This window comes from Spea bombifrons, chromosome 1, assembly GCF_027358695.1.
Source record: "Spea bombifrons isolate aSpeBom1 chromosome 1, aSpeBom1.2.pri, whole genome shotgun sequence".
NCBI lineage: Eukaryota > Metazoa > Chordata > Amphibia > Anura > Pelobatidae > Spea > Spea bombifrons.
In genome coordinates, this window is record NC_071087.1 from 35,726,425 (window position 1) to 35,751,077 (window position 24,653).

Sequence of the window (24,653 nt, forward strand, 5' to 3'; positions counted from 1 at the left end):
AGGAAACAGCAGTTGTCATCAAAGTGCTAATTTCAAGAATAGATAAATGCAGGGGCAAATTACAAAAATGCATGCTTTGCCTGCCGGTCTTATTATAAAGTTACTCCAGTTAATAAGACAAAAATGTGTCTGTGTATATGTTTAATTATGTTACATTTATGTATAAAGCTCCAGGAAATTATATAGTGCTATTAAAATAGGGGAACAGGGAAAATGAACAATAACATTTAAATTCACAGTATACAATTTGACCAAAAGATTAACGCACCTTCAGACATATTGGTACAGAATAGAAGAGGGTCCTGCAGTAATGTATGTGTATATGTATATATATATATATATATTATACTTGCCAGCATCTTAAACGGGATGTGAAACGGAGCTCCTCACCAGGTTGTCACATTGGCCATTGATGCACAGTGTTAATTGTTTGATTTCACGGTAGCTTAGGACTCCTGATGCCACAGCAATGTTAAGACTCTCTAGGGCAGCGTTTGACACCTGCTCTGAAAGATACCCAATACCTCAGACCCATGAGAAGGTACTAAATACCACTCCACAAAGTAAAGAGATCGCATCCCCACTCAGAGATCAGTATTCCCATGTTTTGCTGTACTTTTTTTAAAGTTTATATTAAAAGTGAATACAAAATAAACCACAATTAAATGTATTTTTTAAATAAAAACATTAACCCCTTAATGACAAAGCCCGTACATGTACGGGCTAAAAAAAGCATTGTTTAGGATTTAGGAGCCGCCCATCATCCTTAAGGGGTTAAGAATATCATATAATAGCCAAATCTGTTGTATAAAATATATTATACCTATTAAAGTTATGCAGTAATATGTTTTAGAAAAAAGGCTTGTATCAAATATAGCGATTAAGTACGATTTTTTTTTTTGGTTAATGTAATTTATATTTTAAAAAATAAGTTACATCGCTTATCTTCTATAGAAGATATTTTGCTATTCTGCATAGCAAATCCCAATCTTTGCTGCTGCCATTTATGGTGAATTAACATACTGTTTTTCGTTGGCGAAAAGAGATGGTTTTAAGATTTATCTCTCACCTTCACGTCCGTAGCTGCAGGAATGTTCCGTAATTCTTTGAAATGTAAACCCACTGCTTCAAGGAAATCCACAGTTCAGTCGGACTGTGGTGTCACATTGTAGTAAAAACAACAACAAGAATACATGTCAGAAATACCCTACTGTAGGATTTATTTGCTTTACGGTTGCTGCCGCAAGCAGCAGCTCATTTTTTCGTATGCATTTTAAGTTGAACAAAACTTGAGAAAATGTCGTGCATACATTGCTGCTTTTCTTTTTTTTGTTGTTGAAAGTTTGCTTTTAGGAATTCCCATATCGGGAAGTGCTTACCCCCCAAGCTTCCAACAACCACTTTGCAGAGGCTCGCTTTTCTGGGAATGATATAAATATATCAAATTATAAAATGCAACTGCCCAGGAAGTCTGGAAATTCAATTGAAGCAGAATCTATTTGTTTAACATTGCAATTCAAGCCGCTACGCCTAGACACAATTTATTGAAGTCTTCCTCTTGCTAGCTTACAGTGTTGGTTTAGGCTTCATATCAGTTTAATTTGCGCTAACCAGGAACCACAAGCCTTGTCTACTCTAACCTTTTGAACTTGGTTCTTAAGCTTGTACATGTAACCTCTTTTTGTTATACTGAGATGTATGTTTATATCTGTATATGATGTCTATGCACCCTGGTGTGACAGTACACAATACAAGTTGTTTATGTTCTTAATACTAGCAAGGGGAAGCTGCCATGAGATATTGTAAAACATTTGCTTTAGTAAGCCAGCATACACACCTTAGTGGCTTGTACCCCTGTGTCCATGGTTCTGGATGGAATGTAAAAGTTGGGACTGTCCTGTTTGCATGTACAGCCAGATTCCCTAAAAGTCAGTTACTGGTACGAAACTGGCAGGGAAACAAAACCCAAAGTTAAGGATCATGGTTATGGGAAAGCTTACAATTTATGTGTGTCATCAAAGCCCTGGTCTAACATATACTATATGGAAAGACCTTTTCATCCAACATCAGTGCCTGGCCTCACAAATACTTTACTTGATAAATAGGAATAAAATCCCACAGAAACACTCCAAATTCCTATGGAAAGCCTTCACAGAGGAGTGGGAGCTGTTATAGCTGCCGATGGGGAACCAAATTCATGGTAATGTCTATGTATTTAGAAAGCAATGACATAAAAGTCCCCGTTGGTGTAATGATCAGGTGTCCCGATACTTTTGTGCGTATGGTGCACCTGCTTAGGCATCTGTTGTGTTGTGTATTAAAATATATAATAATAAATCACACCACGGGGTTCCTGAAGCACACAGTAGCAGTGCAGGTTAGTGCAGCCGACATACTCTAATTCAGGTCGGCTTTGTGATACGACTGGATAGCAATTGGTAGACTTTTTTGTTTGTAGTTGGGCTGCACCACAGTTACCGGTACAGAACTAGACAGCTTTGGCTCACCTGCTGCTAACCTGCACATTGTGTGGCATTTTATTGTCATATCTCGTGGCAGTCACTGTTACACTCAATGGCTTATTCAGTTAAGGTGGAAATTGCAGGAATGGGCCAAAGGGCAAGCTTCTTCTTTGAAAAGCTATATACAAATATAGAGGGAGGAATCCCAACCTACTTAGCACTCCCGCCATTATTTTTCTATATACAAATTCTGTCAACTTAAACTTTACTTTAGCCCCCATTTACTCGGCTCGTAGACCGGATCTTATGAGAGGCATCTGCCAAGGATGATCTATCAGGAGAAGTCATACAAAGAGCTTTTTGTAGCAGCTATATTTGCCACCCCTGTTAACAGTCCGCACATTTCTACATGTACAGTTCAGTGTATGTTTTTTATTTTGTATCATGTCACAATGTTCTAAAATACTAGGACCCATCGCTCCACCGACCCGTCGGTATATGCGGTCTGTTATAACACAATACTGAAGCGAGCCGTCTTACAACTAAGTACCTGTGTAAAATGTTGCTGGTACGGTAACCATGGGTATAGTTTAAACAACATAAAATATCGCTGCTCTGCACTTAGCGCCATTTCTCTAGATGATCATGAATGTTTTAAAATAAATATGGGTACACAGCAACGTGATTTAAAGCTACAGAAGTTCTGATCTTGTAATGGGGTCTTAAGTCCCTGAGTCGCTGCATACAAGGGAGGAAAATATAAATCACACAACTGGTTGTAGACAAAATGTTTTATGGTTGTGATTTCCAGGTGGTGGTTTCACACAGTTTAGTCTTCACTTTGTACTCAGAAAGTTGCAATAACCACGAATATCTATTTTATCCAAATCTAGTAGATTATCGCATCCCCAAATTAAAATATCTGTTATCTATTCACCATTCCATAAATATGCAATTGATAAAATGATTTTTTATTGTGGACAGCCATATTGTTTATAAGGTTGTATTTATCTACCAGGACTTCACATATGGCAAAAAAAATAACTATTAAAAAAAAAATGCTACTCAATCACAGGCGATGTAAATTGATGACGTTCTAGCAGATAGGAAAAAAATTCACAATAGTTTTGGACACTTCTGTTTTTTCATCTATCTTGATCGTTACTGGCATTTGAAAGAAAAGTGGGGACAGAGCACTACAAGCGTTCTTGCCTTGACCTTCTCCTGCAATATAAGCATAGCTGGACCTGCATAATGCAGTGAGAAATCAGTCACGTTTAAGCTACTTGACTGACCGAAATAAATGCATTATGCACCCAAATGTACCAGCCTTGCATCTCTGGTAGTCTTTACCCGCCACAGCATGGGTACTAGGGTGCCCAACAATGAATGTAACACAGAAGACCTAATTAATGAGACGTTAGCTTTTTTCTGGTGCCCATTTACTCACAATGGGATTGCTTATTCTACTTGTCTGAACTACTGGGTACCCCTGGGTGTCCTGCCCCACACCATCTCCTGCCCTACTACATTATCTCTTTTGCTTTGACCTAAGCTAGCCTGGCAATATCTTCCCTGCATACTGTTCCTCTACTCTCACTGTATACAGGTCTGTCCTCCTGTAATCAACAATTTAGAATAATTGATTATTTATTTTGTCGTTTTTCAGGATACCTTTTTTTGATAAATACAAATGCTTTTTCTTTTTGCCAGCTCTTTTACTGAAACGTGGAAGTCTTTATTTTACAACGAAATCAATTGGGAAGGCATATCTTGGCTAGCTCATGGAGCCCTCTACAATTTATTCAAATAGTGTCCCGTTTCAACTTCTCCAAACATAGCTCTGCCCTTTCTATTGTTGCAGATAACAAAACTGCCATACGTATTATAATTCAAGTTTACTAAAACCCTATTTCTTTTTTTATAATGTGTGTGTTTATATATATATATATATATATATAATTTTTTTTTTTTTTTTTTAAAGGATCTTCTAAACAGCTTAATATTTTTTTTCCCTTTTTCTCTGAAGAAAGACTGGAAGGAGTGAATAAAGTAAGCCTCATTCACGCTTGGAACAGAGTTCACCTTTAAATCTTTAGTCCAGTGAAAGGAGACTATTTTATACACCACCCTGCTTCCAATCCAATTAAGGGCTCAATAATAGGAGGATTAGGGGAAGTTTACTCCATAGCAAAATCGAGGCTTTTTAAGTAGTCTATGTTGATGGCAAAAGGATAGGAGGGGAAAGCGTAGAGAATTCCCAACATAATAGCCCCTAATCTTAACTCGTCTGATGTTTGCGCTGGCCACAGAGTAGAGGGCCTTCATGGCAAGAGTAAAAAAAATAATTCACAGCCTTTAATCATTTTGATTTAAATTTTTGGTTCTTTTTTTCACATGGTTGTTTTGTGCATCACAAATACAATTTATCTTTAAATGATCTCATTTTTTTTTGCTTTATGATCAGAGCTATTAGCTCTTGCAGCATGGTCTTGCAGGGTTATAACCTTCATTTAAACAACGTAGCATCATAAGCGCTGTTAAATGCAGAATTGTTCCTCAGAAATAATCGTATAGCTGTGTGAAATTTTAGCTTCATTTATTTTTTAGAGAATGCTTAATTGTCACTTGACCCAAGTGGGAGCAGTGTCAGGTTGTTGGCATAAACACAGACCTTAACAGTTTATCCACAAAGGTGGTAATGTTGCACAATTGTTTGTGGTCACGTGTTACATCGGAAGTACAGCAATATCCTTATGTTATGGGAATGGAAGCTAGGGTCACCCCTATACTAGACTGACCAAGTTTGCCGAATGTATTTGTCCCAAAAACAAACTGACTTAGTCAGCCTAAAGCTTTATTATGGCCAAGGCTGGCTAGTTCCAGGGGTGGTATCTCCTGGCCAGCTTTTTTTTTTTTTTTTTTGGTGAGTGGCCTCCCTAGTTCACCTCAGCTCTTAAGTGCCATTGGGGAGATCAAATAAATTCTCCACGTGAACTAATAATGACATCATCAAGACTTGTAGTGAAGTGTAGCCACTTCACCATCATTGGTCTGGAGGTGGATGAGGGAGCTGCCATGGGTATCTGCCACCCCCATGAAGTGCATCGCTGGGTAAAAAAAAGTGTCTGCCATAACCACAGCTTATTTTTAAACTGAGCAAGTTCATGGCTTCATTTTTCTTTTTTTGGAGAAATTAAAAAAAAAAACTGGCAGATTACCCCCTTCCCCTGCGCTAATCCCTACTAGTAATACTCGCCATGCAAGCCATGTTTGAATGATGAACAGGACCATAGTTTAAAAAACATAAATATTAACCCCTCGCGCTTAGTTTTTCAATGTAGGGTATCCCCCCCCCAAAGTGTTACTGTTGATGTATGATCTAATAGAAAAACAATTGACTTGATCCAATTTTATGGCCCAGAGGCTTGTTGGGTAACTTGTTGAAGTAATCATCCTTTTCAAGTGCTGCTTTTGCTGGGGCCTCTTTGTACAATTAAACGTTATTTGCCCTAGAAATGAAGCCCACTCCATTTGTAAAACACCCAGGCGTCATTATTTCCAGCTCCTCTGCTACCTTATTATTGTTCAGATCTCTGCAGCGCTTTCTTTTTTCCTTTGCTTACCGTGTAGTGGGCTAAATGTTTAATGAGTCAATGCGTTAAAGGCTTCACTTTTCGTCCAATTAACCCCAAGACCACGCTGGCATTTTCGTAAATCCACAAAAGTATTTTGTGTGTCCCAAAGGCTAAGCTGCAGGCAGGCTGTGAAGAATGTAAAAAGACTAACCTGCTACCAAACACAGCAATGGGACAAAGAGGGCTTAATCCGTATTATGGTAAATGCAGGCTTAGTGTCCCAAAAAGAGGACTTTGCCAGGGGGAACAACACAAAGAGACTTTACTAATAAAAATCCAGAGCTTTTATTTCAGACTCCAGAAATTGTCACAGATGAATAACTCATAAGATAGAAAGAAAGTTACTTTTTAAGTAATACTAAGCTCCTAGACTGGCTACAAAGGGCTCTTTCCCCATTGTCTGCAAGTCACGAATCAGTGAAAATATCAAGATAAGGCCTACCGTGTGCGTTCATAACATTTTTACTTGTGAAAAACAACAAAGCCTGACACTCGGATCATGTGTAAAACTAAAAAAGTTTATTAAAAATAATCTTGTACCTTCATGGCTCCACCTATAGAGCACAATGTATTTATTTGTACACCTTAAGGTGTCTGGGATAACGCTTTGCATGATGTTGCCTGATCCTTTTCTATATGTTAATGGAGTGTTGCAACAGGCAGCCATAGCTAAAATGACTTTATTGTATGCCGTTTCATATCAAAATGAGACATCCTTCCCCTTATAACTTTACATACTACGTTCGTCTTTAAACTGGTTTTAAGTTGTAGATTTTTATTTCGTAGATGTGTAGTTAGGATTAAAATTATTACGTGTAGGATATAGTTATTTGCCGGTGGCCAGGGTATTAATATAGTGGCTGAAGCAGTTCTTCTAAAGACCAACTCCCTGCCCAGGACTTTCCTCGCCTCCTGAGATCCCAGATATTGTAGGGTGCGAGCGGAGGAATTTATATAACCCCGAGCGCAAAAAATTAAGTCTGAATACCTTGACGCTCGCTACCTTGCTCCAGTCTCAGGTAGGATATCTGATTTATTGCCCTTGGCACGTACTGCTGTTAAATATCGGAAACAGTGATAGTTTTATAGAAAGCTGCGCTTTATAAAATGCTGTCCTTTCACGTTATGGAAGGGAATTCCTGAGTCTTGACAATTTATCTATGGATTGCGTTGCTTCTTAACCCTTTCAATGCCAGCCCCTTAGCCAGTTTCATTACATATACTATCCTGATCGTTCATGCGTCACTTTAATATGCTTTCCTTTTGAAATGATTCTTTTTAAGAGGGGTGTAGGTTGCCCAGCCCTCTGGCACTCTTCTAATCATGTGTGTGTTTCTTGAACTGTTGTGTTAACACAGCGTTTGTTAGATTAAATGTTTTGGTTATGGCTTTGTGTTTTCTGGTGGAAATAATGACCTTCTTTGTTCGTCTCTGTCAGCTTGATGCCATCAGCAGTGGAGCAGAACTGTTACCGCGTTCATCAGAGCTCTCATTAGGCAGCCAATTTGTCTGAACCCTCATTAATTTGATAAACTCATTGGCTGATGAGCGGTGAAAAGAATATATAGAAGAGCAATATGGGGCTCAAAAGCTTTTTGGGCTAATTTTTAGTAATTGCGGTGTTTACATGTGTAATATCAGTATTCTGTTTAAATGTTCAGCGTGATGACTACCTTTGGAGCAGCCTCATCGTACTTATCCCATCGCTTTTACAAAATCCTGCCAAAATCAGGTTTCATTGTTTCAGGTTGCCTTAATAAGACACTAAGCTTTCTGATGCATGTAATTGGGATATTCTGGGAAATATCAGCTACATGCACATGAAAACTGGAAACATTACAACATATCCATTGCCCAATACAACCTATAAATTACAATATCCTCTCTTGAAATTTAACCCTGTCATTTTTATTTACTACTCACGGCCACAGTCGAACCATTACTTTTGGATGGAGGCTATAATTTTTTGTTGAAGACTCTTTAATATAACTATCATATATAAAAATATTATGCTTTGCTTTGATAGTTTCCAGGATCTTTGGCACTGAAAAGTATATTTCCCAACTAATTGTTTATTTTTTTGCCTATACATTGATCCCTCCCCAAAAAAACTGAATGCAAGTTCCATACATGTTATATTTGTGTATATATCAGCCGCAAGTTCCTTTATGCTTGTGTGCTAAAATTTGTCAGGTTATATAGTGCTTACACTTTAGGTCAGTCCAATATGGCACTGCATGTTGGCAGCAACGTGAAGTGGCTGTGCTAATGTGAGGTGTCCCTGATTCACACGGCATCAGAGTATCATGGATTAACCCTGCACGCGGACAGGATCCATCATTTAACCCGAGTGCGTGCTCCAAATTATCAAGTGCCTTCTGTAATTGAAACATCATTCACCACGCTGCCTTTATTCAGCCTTTCCCTTTACATAGTCATAGACGGTGTTTCTCCATAGTCCCTTTAACAGAATTGCAAGCCGGAATCTGTGATAACCAGAGATGCATTAAACATTGAATATTTTGCCAATTGCGTTGCACGTTCTCTGTTGGAGAACTCCAGATCTAAGCTAAAGCCATCGGAGACGCATTTAAGCATCATTTGTGGTGACGGTTTCCTAACAGCGTGTATTTGCTTTCACTTAATAGATTGTTGTTGTTTCAAATGAGTGTTAAAAATGCATACTACTCAACTGGTAAACAAGCATATGAGTGATGAATATGCCTTCCTGGGGGCCAATGAACAAACTAACCATATTACACACTTTGCTAAAATCTCTTCAATTGTAAAGGCATTTTATTATCCAGCGACAGTCTGCTTACTGTGAAAAGTCTTAAATCATTATGGCTTTTATTTGTGTAATATTCCCTACTTCCCCTTAATTCACTTTCCTTGACAGTTATGGACATGTTTCCTAATAGCTCTGGCATTTAAAGATAAGACCGCTTGTAAACAGATTAACTTTTTTTAAATAGGCAGCAATTTCATCCACAATATTGTACCGATTCATAAACTATAACCATCACAAGCCAAAAATTTGAAAACAAGATAAATGACCTATTGTAGAATGGCTTCTATTAGCCGCACTCGATGTCCCTGTGTTTAGGAAGATAAGCCTCTTGTATTATTGGCCGGTAATAAAATGAGATAATGTTTTAGCACTACAGATAAAGGAAACACTTGATATATTTAATAGAATGGCACCAAGAACCCTCGCCGTCCATAGAGCATGTTTGTCTGTAAAACTAATTATTTTTGCAAAAAAAATTATATAAATATTTTATTGCCTATTTGATGTAAAAAAGGAAAATTAGGTGATTGAAGTTCAATTTGTTGCACGTTATTAACTATTTCCGCTTGACTCGATCAGCAAGAGCCTAATGGATGAGGGGTTTATTATTAGGCGCCCGTGAAAATGAAGTGGTATGAGAGATAAAGTGAAGGAAATAATGAAGGGTGAGAATAGTAGTTATCCATCAAACCCCCCATTAGGACACTAGCAGCACCTTATGTTTTACATTCAAATGGCTTTTGTTTACCTGGGGTAACCGGGTTTTTTATTCAATATGTGGAAACACATTGGTTTATGGAGGCCAGGTGCAACACTCCTTTTAACACGATACTAACATAAGAAGTGCAGACAATACCGTGCCACAAAGCATCATACACTTACAGTGGCGGTGGGAAGTGATGGGATGCTGTATACCGTGACTGATGCATACTGTCCAATGCTCATGTTATTTCTGGGGCTAGCAGGAATCCTAGAGCAGTGATAACAATCTATAGCCAATAATATATTTCTCTGAAATAAGGAGGTGTCAGAAAGCATTGCGCAGGACATAGTCTCTAGGAATTTGTATTTTTCTTCTTCGTCCCTGTCTGTAAAAATCCAAGGTCACAATATGGAGTAATCATGTGCATGGGAGTGCTGTTTGCAACACAGCCAAAACGCATTTAAACCTTTTTACAATTACAGACGCCCAATGAATTGCCCAGTATGCCCCCATACCCCTTCGCCAGACTGTTGAAATCATCATCATCACCACTACTATTAAATACCGCTATGACTTTACAAGATATCGATAGGCTTGGCTTTACTTTACATATGAATAGCTGGGAACAGGACAGTTGGGGAAAAAACCTTATAAGGATTTCTATAAAAATTTATATACAAATGGCAAATTGCAAATACACACGTTAGCTACAGTTAGTGAGATTTGTGCTCTGTTTGTGACAATGCATCTGGCGCTTCAGTTCCTTCGCTTTGACTTCAGGTTCATGTTATTTCGCCAGTCTGGCAAAGTGGGTAATCCATTGGGGATCTGTAAAAAGGTTAGGAACCTCTGCTTTAAATGCATTTGTCCATAGTCATGTGTTGGATGTGCAAACAGAACTCCCATTGACATGGTTACCTACTAGTCCTTCCTATTTAAAACAGTTTGCATCTTCTGGAGCTCTGCCTACACCATCTCATTTCCAGCCATGCCATATGCAAGTCGTTCCTGGCCATCACGTTCCTTAGTAGGGTGCCTGGTAACAATTAAACAGTAGATTTGTAATACACGCAGCAACGTGCGATATGCGTCCACAACTACTGACTGAAAGCATGTGCACCATAGAAAGGGTTCCATTTTGAAGTTAATGGCACTGCGTCTTACCCATGCGTCTGTGTTTAGTAGAGGCAGGTGGAAGAGTAGTTAAATAGGAAAGAAGACTCTCTTTCTAATTCCAGTAACTAAAGGGTGCCTGCACCAATTCACATGCAGTACAATTCACTGAAGTCCATACAAAATAAGCTCCAGTATGCAATGTACATGGAAATAGCACTGTGACGGTCCTCTGGCTTCCTATTAATCTGTTTCAGAACATATGCGATGGTGATTGCATGACTTTGCACCAGAATTGCTTGTTGCATGGGGGTGTCAAAGGTTTACGTCTGAGATGTAGATTAATGTAAAGAATATTTTAGACACACAATTCATGTACTTGTAACAAAAAAGAGATAAATACATTGTTTGTTTTACATCTGTGTAATAAGATACAGTACGCAGACATATATACTGCTTTTTACAGTTCTCCTTCAGCAGCGTCATTAAGCATCTGCTAATGGCTGTGGTATGTTCGTTTTATCACAAAAATGTCACGAATAAGGTGAAGACTATAGCAGAAGTATTTATGGGATGTTTCCATTTTTATTGATTTTTTTTTTTTTTTCAGTGTGGTAGACAAGTTAGCTGTCAATTTTTATTTATGAATATACTGGAGAGGAGACAGAAAACCAATATTAAGTGTATTTGGTCAGAGATCACTTGAAGGAATGCCGATGGTACATTATTAGCTTTATTAACCTTGCTTTGAAAATGGTAGTCCTATCACAAGATGTGTCCATGCAAATTGTAAAATATGGCGTTGGTATGAACTTGGCTGTGTGTATGCATGGACAAAAGTATTGGGACACATGTCCGTTACACCAACAGGGACTTTTGAGATTACATTCTAAATACATAGAGGCTAACACGTAGTCATCTGTGAAGGCCTTCTGCAAGATTTTGGAGTGTCTCTGTGGGAATTTTTGCCGTTCATCCAGTGGAGAGTTTGTGAGGTCAGGCCTGGCTCATGATCTCTGTTCTAGTTCGTTCCAAAGGTGTTCAATGGGGTTGACAGTCAAGTTCTTCCACACCAGACTCATCCGACCGTGTCTTTATGGACCTTGCTTTGTGCACCACCACCTGGACAAAAGGATTTGGACAAATCACTTAATTATGAAAATCAAGGTTTTCCAGCGAAGGAAAATCTTAATGCTTCAGCATACCAAGAGCTTTTGGACAGTACTATGCTTCCAGCTTTGTGGGAACAGTTTGGGGAAGAACATTTTGTGTTCCAGCTTGACTGTGCCTCAGTGCCCAAAGAGGGGCCAATAAAGACATGGCTGGATGAGTTTAGTGTAGAAGAACTTCACTCAAACCATTACCGATTCGCCAAAAGACTATTCTGCCACCTACTCCTTATTACAGGGGTGTCCAAGTTTTTTCTGCAGTGGGCCACTTCATCAGAATTGTATACGTGCGCGGGCCGCACTCATTTTTCACTGTGACAAAAAATACGGCCTTTAATAAAATATGCAGATTAAAATAAAGTAAATAACACAAAACCTTTACTCTTCCTCTCACTGATTTCTGGGCCTAGAAAGTTTTGCGACTACAAATTCAGGATTCCCTAGATTTATTCTAGGGATGAACTAAAATGAAAATTCTGGACCAAAACATTCAGGGTTCACTTAGCCAAAACCGAAAATGACCCCCACCTTTAAAAATATTAATAAAAACTCACATTTTTAATAAAAGTAGGTAACACACAATTGGACAAAATTAGCAATATGACTTGGCAACCAGTAAATGCTGGCAACCCAGGCAACCAGTAAATGCTGGTACCTAGGCATGATGGGACTGTGCTCGCTGTGATTGCTGTTAGCAATCACACTCCTATCATGCCAAGTCAGCCAGTACATGCTGGTACAGGGTGGCTGTAAGTGATGTGCAGACCCCATACTGCTGGCAGCATCACTACACAAGGGGGGCAGCTAGCTAGGTTTCAGCATGTACTGGCTGACTTGGCATGATAGGAGTGTGATTGCTAACAGTAGTCACAGTCCCATCATGCCTAAGTTCCAGCACTTACACATCCATCCAGTAAATACTGGAACCTAGGCATTATGGGACTGTGATTGCTGTTAGCAATCACACTCCTATCATGCCAAGTCAGCCAGTACATGCTGGTACAGGGTGGCTGTAAGTGCTGGCAGCATCAATACACAAGGGGGGCAGCTGGCCAGGTTTCAGCATGTACTGGCTGACTTGGCATGATAGGAGTGTGATTGCTAACAGCAATCACAGTCCCATCATGCCTAGGTTCCAGCACTTACACATCCATGCTATCACACACACACACACACACACTCATTTATTCATATAATCATTCATTCACAGATTCATTCCCTCAATCACACACACTCATTCAAACACCCTCCCCACCTCCTTACCTGCAAGGCAGCTCCTCGATGCCGCTTACAGACTTCAGCAGGGGGCGCGGCCTCCCTCTGCCTTCTCTGCTAAAGCACAGAGGAAGTAGGATGTCACGTGAACTCCGCTTCCTCTGTGTGCAGTCCAGAAGACCCTCCCACAAGTAAGTAGCAGGGCTTGAGGTGCGGCTCGCGTAAGATCGGTTGCCCTGGCTGCCGATCTTACGCGGGCCGCACCTCGAGGTCTCGCGGGCCACATTTGGCCCGCGGGCCGCATGTTGGACGCCCCTGCCTTATTAGAATTCTGCAGTGTTATTGCATACAGTTTTTTGTTCTTATTTTATTAGCAGTTTATTTTTTGCTCTAGATACACTCTGAATTATCCAGATTTGTAATAAAACAGTACATTGTTGCGATAGACTGCCTGAATTATTTACAAGCTTGGGTCTCCGAGGTGCGTCTCTTCAGCACAAATATTACGCAATGAAATGGGAATTTCACTTGCTGTAAATCTGTCTGCTTTATAAGCTTTCAAAAGAAATAGTTTTACTCATTGAAGGCAACATCAATTTGCCATCCGCTACTTCATGTATCGGATGGCATTCTAGGAAAATATCAATATCATTGCTTAATATAAATGAAATTAATTTTTAAAGCCAGACTAAAGGTTGACATCTGAAAAATTGCATTGGCTTGCAGAAGACGAATGTCTGTCCTCTTGTGAAATTTCAGGTCACGGTGTCAAGTAATTTTCCCCGGTCTTCAATGGGATCTATTGAAATATGAACTTCATTGTCACCCAGCCCCAAAGCGATAGGATAAAATGAGCTGATACATCATTTGCTGCGGCTTTATCATCTCCTGCAGTAATCGGAAGAGAAAACATTACATGTTTTAAGCTTCTGAGTGTCTCTTGCTCCACACTCAATTCTTAAGTAATTTGCACTAGTTTGATACAGAGGTCATGGCATTCATTTATTCAATTTCTGCGTTAGATATATTTATGCAGGCAAAATGAGGTTAATGGATGACTTGTGTTTTTCCAGCCTAATTTGGAACAGAATTTTATTTTTAATAATTGAGGTTCTAGGTGTGGAATATCTTGTTAAACTAAAGGACAAAGTTTAAAATGAAAGTAGGGAGTATGTGCCTTGTATCCAGCTCAGATTTTTGTGTATATATATTTATATTTTTATTAAGCACTAATAATATACTTGGCATACGTGATAAAGGGGAGTTACACTAAATAGTAAATACGGTCATATAATTACAGTAGTCATACTCACCTTAGACATTTACATTTCTTTAAAATGTCAATGTTTTCATATATTTAACAATTTATGCAGTTAATGTAGTATAACAGAAAAAAACTGAAGGTAGATGTTGAATAATGCTTATAGAAAGGAGGTCCTACCATGAGTTTCAGCTAAAAAAATAGAGGGCTGGAAAAGGATGCAAGCTCCTGGGTTCCAAGAGACAGCATCCAGAGCTCTGTCCTGTATGTTTACTATACTAGAATATCTCACATGGCTTGGCATAGGCAGCTACGTTACAAATGTCTTAACGTTTGTTAATCTTATTGTAAAACTGTATAGTGTCAATTTTCATGTTTTTTTTTATTGTCCCCCTATTGGAGCCACGCAAGAAAATCTGCTGAAGCTCTATAAATAATGTAGCGCCTTCTTGGAGAGGTGCACATCCTGCAGCATATCCTTGTGTGCAAATGAGCTGGAGTGCAAAGGGGCTTTTATTTGGAGACTAGCATAAATGTAGGTAGGGGAAAGACAGTGAGATGTATTGGCATCTGCCAGGTTTTTAAATATAATAGTGGAGTTCCTGGCAACCTGCTAATGGAATCAGAGTGGTATTCACACCCTCGCTTCACAATACATTCTAAATGAAGGGCCAGTCCTGGTGAGCTTCTCCTGCAAATAGATTGAGATGGCCCTGGAATTTTAATTGTATCTTACTTGTTTAAGTGTATATTATACTGCACCAGTTTGAGGAATACTCTCACTGGAGTTGGACCTTTTTATAATGCTTCTATAAGCTGGAGTCTTCTACTATATTGTAACTTCCCAATGAATAGAATACATGTCAGAAGATGCATTAAGTAGGAAAATGGAGTGTAGCTTGATTTGCACTTTGAGATGTAAAGTAAGGAATTACCTTTGGCATGCAGCTGATTATAAAATGTCCTGGCTATTAAAACCAGACATTTTGGTTAAGGTTCACTGTCCCTTATGGAAGGTGACACTAAATTGACTAGGCCTAGCAAACCATGAAAACAGAAACTTTGGAACGCTCATATTGTTGCAGGATTTGAGGTCACCTCACAAAACTCTGCAGCCGAGAGTGGATGTCCCCACCGCCCAACGTAGACACCTGCAATGTTAGACATATGCTGTTGTAAATCTCTGCCCGTTATAGTTCCAAGATGGCTTCCAGGACTAGTTTGGAAAGTGCAGTTCATACTAGAATGTTAAATAATAAGCCTTTGGGAAACACTGCCATTTGTCTTACTAGGAAAGGGTGTCCTCACCAACACATTATAGCCTGAATTATATCTGTCTGCTTGGCAGTCTGCAAGTGGACCACAAGAAGATATTTGATATCACCATGAACTTTAAAGATAGGTTTCCTCACATAATACATGGTTGTTTCTCTGACAAGCACTAAAACTAAGAACATGAATGCACAGAAAAACACAAGCAAATACACACCTGCAAACTAGTTTAAAATGCTACTATAACCGTTCTAAAATGCATATAAAATTACTCACCTAAAATACATGTTTATTTAAATTGATCAGAACAAAGATAGGATAGAAAAACAGTACCATGGAAGCGTTTATGCTTTTTGATCTGGAAGCTGCATGTCATGGGCTTTATATGTTCTGGTGTGCCTATAAGCAAAAAGCTGCAGCAAAAAAGAGCAAAGGTAAAATATAGTTTCCATGGCAACTGGTTCATCGGAGGGCTAGACCTCTGTCGGTGGTGCTGTCAGTGGATGAAGCAAAGTCCCACACAAGACAGTGTTCCACCTAATCCAAGTTTAATTGAGCTCCAGAGACTGAAGCAGAGCTGGGCTTGTGGATGATAACATTGCAGGATGGAATAAGTCTCGCTTTAGCACTTCTTCTTCTTTTTTTTCACTCTTGTAAAATGCAACTATTTTCAGGTACTTGATGTCCCTGAGAACTGTAATGTTTTCCCAAATGACTTGCAAATGATTTATGGACGTATGCAGTGATTTATAATGCTGAAAAGTAAATCCCACCGGGTTTTGGTAACTTCCTTAAAATAAGATCACAATTGGATCTGTTGCTGTAATGTGGAGATATAGAGATATAGATATACATTTCCTTGTTTTTGATACGGCTGATTTTTAATGGAATATCTATCTAATGTGAGTTCTTCTTATTCCTTAGTCAGGCATACAGTTTAATGGTGTGATTTCCTTTTGATACTTTTTTGTTTTTTTTCTACCTAGCTCTTCCATGCTTTGTCGGTAATGTACAATATTACCGGTATTATACATGTGTGACCCACAATGCATTGCCAACAACCGCTTGAAAGCTATGTGTAAATCACTGTAACGTCCCATCTCTACAAAGGCCAATGAACACACTACTGTTTGGCGGTATTGTGGAAGCCCCCAAAGATTAACATACATTTTTTTTTTCCCTCCCTAGATTCTTGCATACACGGAGGGCCTGCATGGAAAATGGCTCTTCACAGAAATACGTGCAATTTTCTCTCGTCGTTACCTTCTGCAAAACACAGCGCTGGAGATATTCATGGCAAACAGGGGTAAATATTAATCTGTCATATGGGAAGATCCCAGTCTTTCTTATAAGCAGGCTTTAAAGTAATTCTTGTAAATTGGCTATTGTAACTTTTTTTGTACTTATGTGTGATGGATGTATATATATCGGGAGGTGCAGTCATTAACATAGTTTATTGTTTATTGTAACCAGGTTTTGAGATTAACATAGTTCATAAGGTTGAAAAAAGACCAAAGTCCATCAAGTTCAACCTATATACATATTGTGTCCCTACCGTGTTGATCCAGAGGAAGGCAAAAAACCCTTATGAAGCAGATGCCAATTGCCCCATACCAGGGGGAAAATTCCTTCCCGACTCCAAATATGGCAATCAGAATAAATCCCTGGATCAACGTTCTGTCCCTATTAATTTACTATCCATAACTTGTGATATTATTGCTTTCAAGAAACACGTCCAGGCTCCTTTTAAACTCTTTTATTGAGTTTACCATTACCACTTCCTCTGGCAGAGAGTTCCATAGTCTCACCGCTCTTACTGTAAAGAACCCCCGTCTGTGCTGGTGTAGAAACCTTCTTTCCTCCAGCCGTAGAGGATGTCCCCTTGTTATAGATACAGTCCTGGGTATAAATAGGTCCTGGGAGTGATCTCTGTACTGCCCCCTTATATATTTATACATAGTTATTAAGTCCCCCCTAAGCCGTCTTTTCTCCAAACTAAATAACCCTAATTCTGATAATCTTTCTGGGTACTGCAGTCCTTCCATTCCCCTTATTACTCTGGTTGCCCGTCTTTGAACCCTCTCCAGCTCCACTATATCTTTCTTGTACACTGGTGCCCAGTACTGTACACAGTATTCCATGTGTGGTCTGACTAGTGACTTGTACAATGGTAGAATTATTTCCTTGTCATGGGCATCCATGCCCCTTTTGATGCACCCCATGATTTTATTTGCCTTAGCAGCAGCTGCCTGACACTGGTCGCTACAGGTAAATTTACTGTTAACCAAGACTCCTAAGTCCTTTTCCATGTCAGTCGTCCCCAGTGTTTTCCCATTTAATACATATTCCCAGCCTGGATTTTTCTTCCCCATGCCTGATCATGCCTGATCACAAAATGCTTTGATGACTGGGTAGAATTATTGCTTTGTTTTCTAATATGGAGGCGTCCAAGTAGCTCTCCAATTGTAGGGGGGTTACAGTGCCTATGATACCCATTCAGCCACAAGCTTATCCTGACGTTAAGGACTTTGACTTAGAATAAAGCTGCTGGAGAGTGGCATCTGGTGTGTTTGAAGGCCAACGCTTGCAGTCTTTGGAGTAAAATACGCCAAGGTCTTTCACAATCTCAAAGCCCAGAGAGATGCACGTTATCTGGAAATCCCATGAGTTAGATTTAATCATCTCCGCTTTGTGCAATATTGGGATGCTTGATAAAAACTTGATTTGCCATACTCTCCAAACTGTTGGGTTATTTTACTAAAGGAGGAGTTGGCAGAGGAGTTGTAATTTAACCTCGCTGCCTTAACTTTACATTATAAAGAGACAACTGCGGTAAGCTTCTGCTTCAAGAATAGCTTGGCAGGCCCTGTATAATGCATTTTTAGATTGGTGAGGTTTCTCAAAAATTCCCACACTGATTGAGCTATGCATTGTGCAGGGCCAGCTTAGCACCCCCTGCAGAAAAAAAACATGCACACTCCTGCTTTAGTGAATGAACCCATCTTTGTTATTTTTTGTTTTGTTTATTTTCTTTTTGTTAAATTGTTTGTATTTGGTCAAGTAAAAAATATTTCAAGGTTACTGAAACGTATATATTTCCTGTCTTTGAGCAGATGTTTGAATGTATGACATCTGATGTGTATGTTCTAGGAAAGGATAATTCAATTTTATTATGTAAACTATGATTGTTTGGAGTGGTTGACTTGGAGTTCTACCAACTTTCTGTTTCCTTTTGTATACGTATTGGTTTGTTAAAGTAAATCATTGTACGTCGTGTTTTTGCCGTTCGCGATAGGATAGCTTATTGGCCAGCACTGCCATTGTAAGAATATTTAATGTATATTTCCAATATATATATATACTGTATGTGTGTGATATACTGAAAAGATGAAATGTTACCAGCAAATAAAATTGGTTGAGCTGGTCCTTGTAATAGTATTCTGCTTTAGAAAGTGTTACATTAATAGATAACTTGCCATTTGAATTACCAGGCGGTACCTAGTCAGTTGATCTGATTATTTTCATTTTCTAAGTATGTGGCTCAATCAGGTATGGTCAGGGTTAGCCAACATTAAAAAATAACTTGCTGCATGTTTTGATGCAGTGTAGACCCACTAGAAATCATTGCAAGGCAAACATATGAACTCCTATCCAGGCCACATACAACATTAAATCATCAGCGGAGCCTGACTCTCCGTCCACATAAAGTTGATGAGAACAGCATGTTAACTCTTTCCTTTAATGTCCATAATACTCTGTTCCAGAAGTCCGCAACCTAGTGATACATCCTGTAGTATTAGGTTAAGGATGAAGCAAAATTAGTGAATGTCCCTGGGAAAGTAAGTGTAGCTGCCATGCTGACAATTTACTTACGCGCACACACACTCGTGCTCTCTCCAGGATCCAGCTGTATGCCTTCACCGAGTGTCTTTTTTAATATCCTCATTTGCGTCCCAAAAAAGTGGATCAGATCCTCTAATTTTATTTTTAGAAAGGCATTAGTGTCATGTATTTCTCAAAAGGCTTCGGTTGATAAAAAATTGGCCAGACATCATTGAAGTTGTACTTTACCAACACACGCTGTGCTATAAGGTCTATAGTGCATGTCACTAGTGGACAACGTGTTACCTGCCAACTGTATGAACGGAAATAAAAGCTAAAAAGCTAGTTATTACCATTAAAACGAAAAGTTGCTTTTCCTGTTGCCAGTGTGGCTAGCATATACTTCTGTTTCAAGTGCTTTTTCAGCACGTATTGAGTTATTTTATTGTGTTTGTTACACAGTTGCGGTTATGTTCAACTTCCCAGACCAGTCAACCGTGAAAAAGGTTGTTCACTGTCTTCCCAGAGTTGGAATCGGCACGAATTTTGGACTGCCTCAGACAAGGTATTTCTTTTAAAGTTTTACTTTTCATCTTGTAGATTGTTCTGTTTGTATGTTAATGCTGTCCGTATATTATTATCATGCAGTATTTTGCTGCAGCAATAGGCAAGTAAAACAGGAATGTAAAATACAAAAGGGATTTTAATTGCTGTGGGTAAAATAGGACATATTCTATGCGTATCTTATATAAATATGTATGAAGGGTAGTGCAGGCCAGCAGCCATTAAAAGTTGCGCTGTGTGCATTCACGCTAATATGATTTACAGCAAAGCAATCTGAATCCGAATTAAAATGGCCTGAGGAAAGGCACTTTCTTCTATGTACCTGTACATGTTCACAGATCTAATTATTCATTAATAACAGATTGATCACAACGTGTCCATTAAATTGTTTTTTTTCCAGAAAGAAATATAGTTTCTTGTGCGGTCTGTGCTTTTAGTTCACTCTTTGGCATACCCAGAACTACTGCTTGGCTGTATTTTTGTTAAATATAATTATGTATATATATGTATATATGCGCACAGTATAATCACATGTCCATGTGTCTCAAAGCATGGTCACCTATATCTGTCCATCAGGGAGATGTTATACTGTATTAGCAATAATACGGTATTAGACGATCGTGGAACCATTATAAGATTGTACTGTTACTTATTGTGGGGTGTTGTTTCTTTGGCAGGCGAATTTCGCTAGCTACTGCCCGCCAGATCTTCAAAGCTTCAAATATGACTCAGCGCTGGCAGCACAGAGAAATTTCAAACTTCGAATACTTGATGTTTCTGAACACAATTGCTGGTAAGGGCATCTTTCCTTGGAAAATCATTGGATGCAGTGAGGTTACAATTAAAACCTTGGTTTTCAGAGCTTTGTTAATTAGGACAGCTACCTGCTGTTTCAATATTACAATTGTATAGGTAGAGGTATGTACAGACTGAGAAAAGTAACCACCTTCCACCACCTCTGCTACCTCCATATCATTTAAATAGTGACTATGCTGATTTCCTTAATCCAATTGGGTTAGTCACTTATATGACCATATGAAAATGTCGTCGTATTGCCTACTACGTGATTGTGTTTTGTTGTGATCACTTTGGAACATATGCAAATCTGTTTCCACAGGGCGTTCTTACAATGACTTGAATCAATATCCGGTATTTCCCTGGGTTATCACCAATTATGAATCAGAAGAGCTGGACCTCACCCTACCCAGCAACTTCAGGGATTTATCCAAGGTACGAGGCTTACTGTCTGGAAAATATTCTGTATCGGTAATTACCTTTTTCTGGTTGAATTATCTGTACAGGAAGCATGAGATTCAAGTAGTTATACACCGCATATCCAACTAGCCATGCGTAGATTAAGTTATGCGGTATGTCACCCCATCCTTCCTAACGTCAGCTAGTGAAACGGAATGCAATTAGCATCACTGATTTGACAGGGGGACCTAACGATGGACCCTGATTAGTTTTACGGTCCAAGAACGTATTGACGTGTTCTAATTGGCAAGAGTAATTAATGCTGTCACCCTTAAAAAGAGAGGATTTCTACTGCAATAAATACTCATATAATTATCTGCAGGGTTTGTAGAAGTTGAAAAATGATGCTCCTGAAGGTGTAGTTAGTTTAATCTATTCCCTCTGTCTAACGATAACGGTCTGAGCCTGATCAGGTGACAATCAACACTGAAATGCACAAAATACAATTTACAAATGGATACATGAGAGGCAGAAGCAAAGAAAATCTCCTTTTTAGTAAATAATGTTGGAATACTGTGGTTTTTTTTTAAGCCTGTATAGCCGGTAGGGTTAACAGGCTGGTATGATACAAATAATCGGTACACACTTACATAGTTACTTTACCTAGCACCCAGGAGGACAATTCTGCAGATATACATGGTAAGTGGCTGGTCCAAGGAGTGATGGAAAAAGCATAGGACAAGCTGCAGATCCTGAGCCGTCTTACCTGCTCCAACCGGAAGTTTTGTGCTTTTACCGATACATGTGGGACCATTCTGGCTTCCCCTGACAGAGAGTAAGCCGAATATCGGTCATAGACATTGGTCATGTCCCACCAACTCATATAGCAGGCAACATAATATGCGTTCTACCATGGCTACACATGCTGTGTGTATGAAGGGGCATTAAAGTGCCATTATGTTACCAGATGATTTACATACTGGTAAAAAAAAGCTTGATCCCTAAAGAAGCTGCCAATTGAAATCTCCAGTCTGTGGCATTTAAGTCCATCACAGGGTCAAGGTCGCCAGTTTAACCTGATGCAAATCTCTTGTGGCATTAGAGAGCTGTAGCATTCAACCTTGAGTTGTCCTGTGCGCCGAATCACGGGCCCATCCTCAGATTGCTTGGACTGTAGAGAGGAGCTAAAGGAAACGTGTGGAGTATGGCGTGTGCAATTAAAGTATTAGAATTGTGTGACTGTGCTATCAGGTACTTAACCTTATCCAGTAGCTTATTCATTGTGACAAAGATCTACTTGTGCTGTAACTACATTATCCTGATAACTTGATCTGTGCTTTCTAGCAATTACATTCTCAGGGGAGAACCTTTTCAATATTGTTTCACTCTGTGTTTCTTCTCAAATGGTGCAGATTTCAGATTCGTAGTAAAGTTCTACGTTTTGTTGTGCAATATGAAGTGTAAGCTATATTGCTATAAAGTAGTTATCTTGTTCTGCAGACGTATCCCTTACTAAGGATTGCAAGTCAGTTGTATTGCAGTTTTTTTTTACAAGATGTATCTACTATTAAATCATCTTTTTTCCCCAAACCAAAAGCCAGCTACTTGTAAGGCATTTTCAGCTTTGCTATTTGATGTAGTAGCTCTATGAACCATATATTCTCCATGGATCACTATGTAGCTTCATAGGATAGTCCACGTTCTTCTTGTTTTAGATATACTAGTACATACATCCTATACATACATCTAGTTCTAGATAAGACTGTATCAAATCATATATTTTAGCAATAGCTATGACATCATTGGACAAATCAGAGGCTAATTAAAGTCTTTGCGGTCACAGTTTGCACATTTTTGGTTGTACGGTGTGGAATTCAGGTTTAGAAATCAGGTATGGCTGGTTGATTCTTAGAATTGTGAGCATTGTGTGTAGATGGTGGCTGATGTGCCAGAGCTCTGGTATCTAATGATGGGATTTATTTAGATGCATGGAACTGTAATGATGTTTAGATACTGAAACAAAGCTTTTATTTGTAACATATATGTGACTGTAGCTGGTAGTGTCTTTTCGTAAGTGATTTATTTCATTCCAGTGTAATACCAAGTTATTTGGCTTCTCTTTGTATTTTAATAATATAGACCATCTTGTTTTGTCTGGTATTATGAAATGGTATAGTGAGAGCCCCGGCCTAATGAGAAAATAGAATGCCTGCCCAGAACTGCTTACTCTCTATATAATCTGATTTCTTGCAAGCCTGGTTTGTTAATTTAATTGCTCTGCATGTTGCTTTTTGATGGCATGCATTGTTTTCAAGATTCGTAGAGCAGATCTGCCTTTGAACTCATTTTATTCTGTAAATCTAAAAAGCCAATTTTTTTGTGCAGTATTGCTGGAGACCACCATAGAGCGCATCAAACCCGTATGGGGCTGAGATGTTCGCATGCTGGATTTGTCTTGCACTGCTGTCTCGTTTTGGTTCATTTGATAAATGCTTAGGTTTACGCTCACAATTGCAAACATGAGTATAATATAGAAAATTTACTCCATAGCGTGACTGGACAAATAAAGCCCTCAAGGGGATTAATCGGTGCACTTTATCTCAAACTAAAGAATAGGTCCAATGGAGCATTTAGTGCGTATCCTTTGGCCAGTCCAGGCCTGTGTGTTTACTGGTAGTGTTTGTGGGGCTGGCTCCTCTACACAGCGCTCTATGGAGCTTCTATAGTGCCTTAATTATCCCAGAACACCACCAGAAAAATGAAATGGGCCAACCTCGGCGCAATGGCATGGTGCATATGAAATGCGTTGCTTACTGCCTTGGTGGATTTCAGTCTGAGCGGGGATATATATATATATTATGCAAAAGCACAGCGATTATATTTTATGTATAGGCATGGTTTTAAATATCTCCTAATAATGAATTGAGTTGAGATATATACATAGTCGGTGACCACAGGTTTTCTTTATTGTTTTGTTTGATTGTTTTATTATTTCTTTTTTTGCTTTAAAAACTGAGATTATAATAGACATGTTGCCAAGGTGCTGCCGTACGCGCAGTTTTTCCTCCCGTTATGTCAGGTATCGCTGCGGTTAATGTGTCTAAACATTTTAAGCTGTTTACAGCATAAGTATAAACTGCTAATTGAAATCTCTTAATACATAAGTATCAATTAATTGTTTCCCAAGCCTCTACTCATCAGCTTTGTACGTCTCTAATTAAACAAAAAAGTTTAATTAAGCAGTCTAAAATATTTATAGTGCGGTTTGTATCCACGTAGCACGGTGCAGCTTAGTAAACTGCCTTTACAGTATATTAAAACATAGTCGAATGGTCTCATCTTTTACAGCGGTTGTCAGAAAAATATAGGCCAACCCAGTAAAATGTATTAGCCCGATACGTTGTCTCTGTTTTATTATGAGGAAGCTATGATCTACCGCTCTGTCACTC

General features: G+C 38.9%; 1 protein-coding gene across 1 annotated transcript in view; it reads left to right on the forward strand.

Moving 5' to 3' along the window:
- The window catches only part of LRBA (LPS responsive beige-like anchor protein), a 237,704-nt gene that overhangs the window by 140,118 nt on the left and 72,933 nt on the right, over positions 1-24,653 (forward strand). Inside the window, exons 40-43 of the mRNA XM_053460618.1 lie at positions 16,813-16,930; positions 19,909-20,011; positions 20,688-20,803; positions 21,128-21,240. Of these exons, the coding sequence (XP_053316593.1) occupies positions 16,813-16,930; positions 19,909-20,011; positions 20,688-20,803; positions 21,128-21,240 (450 nt within the window). The remainder of the gene's footprint in view (positions 1-16,812; positions 16,931-19,908; positions 20,012-20,687; positions 20,804-21,127; positions 21,241-24,653) is intronic.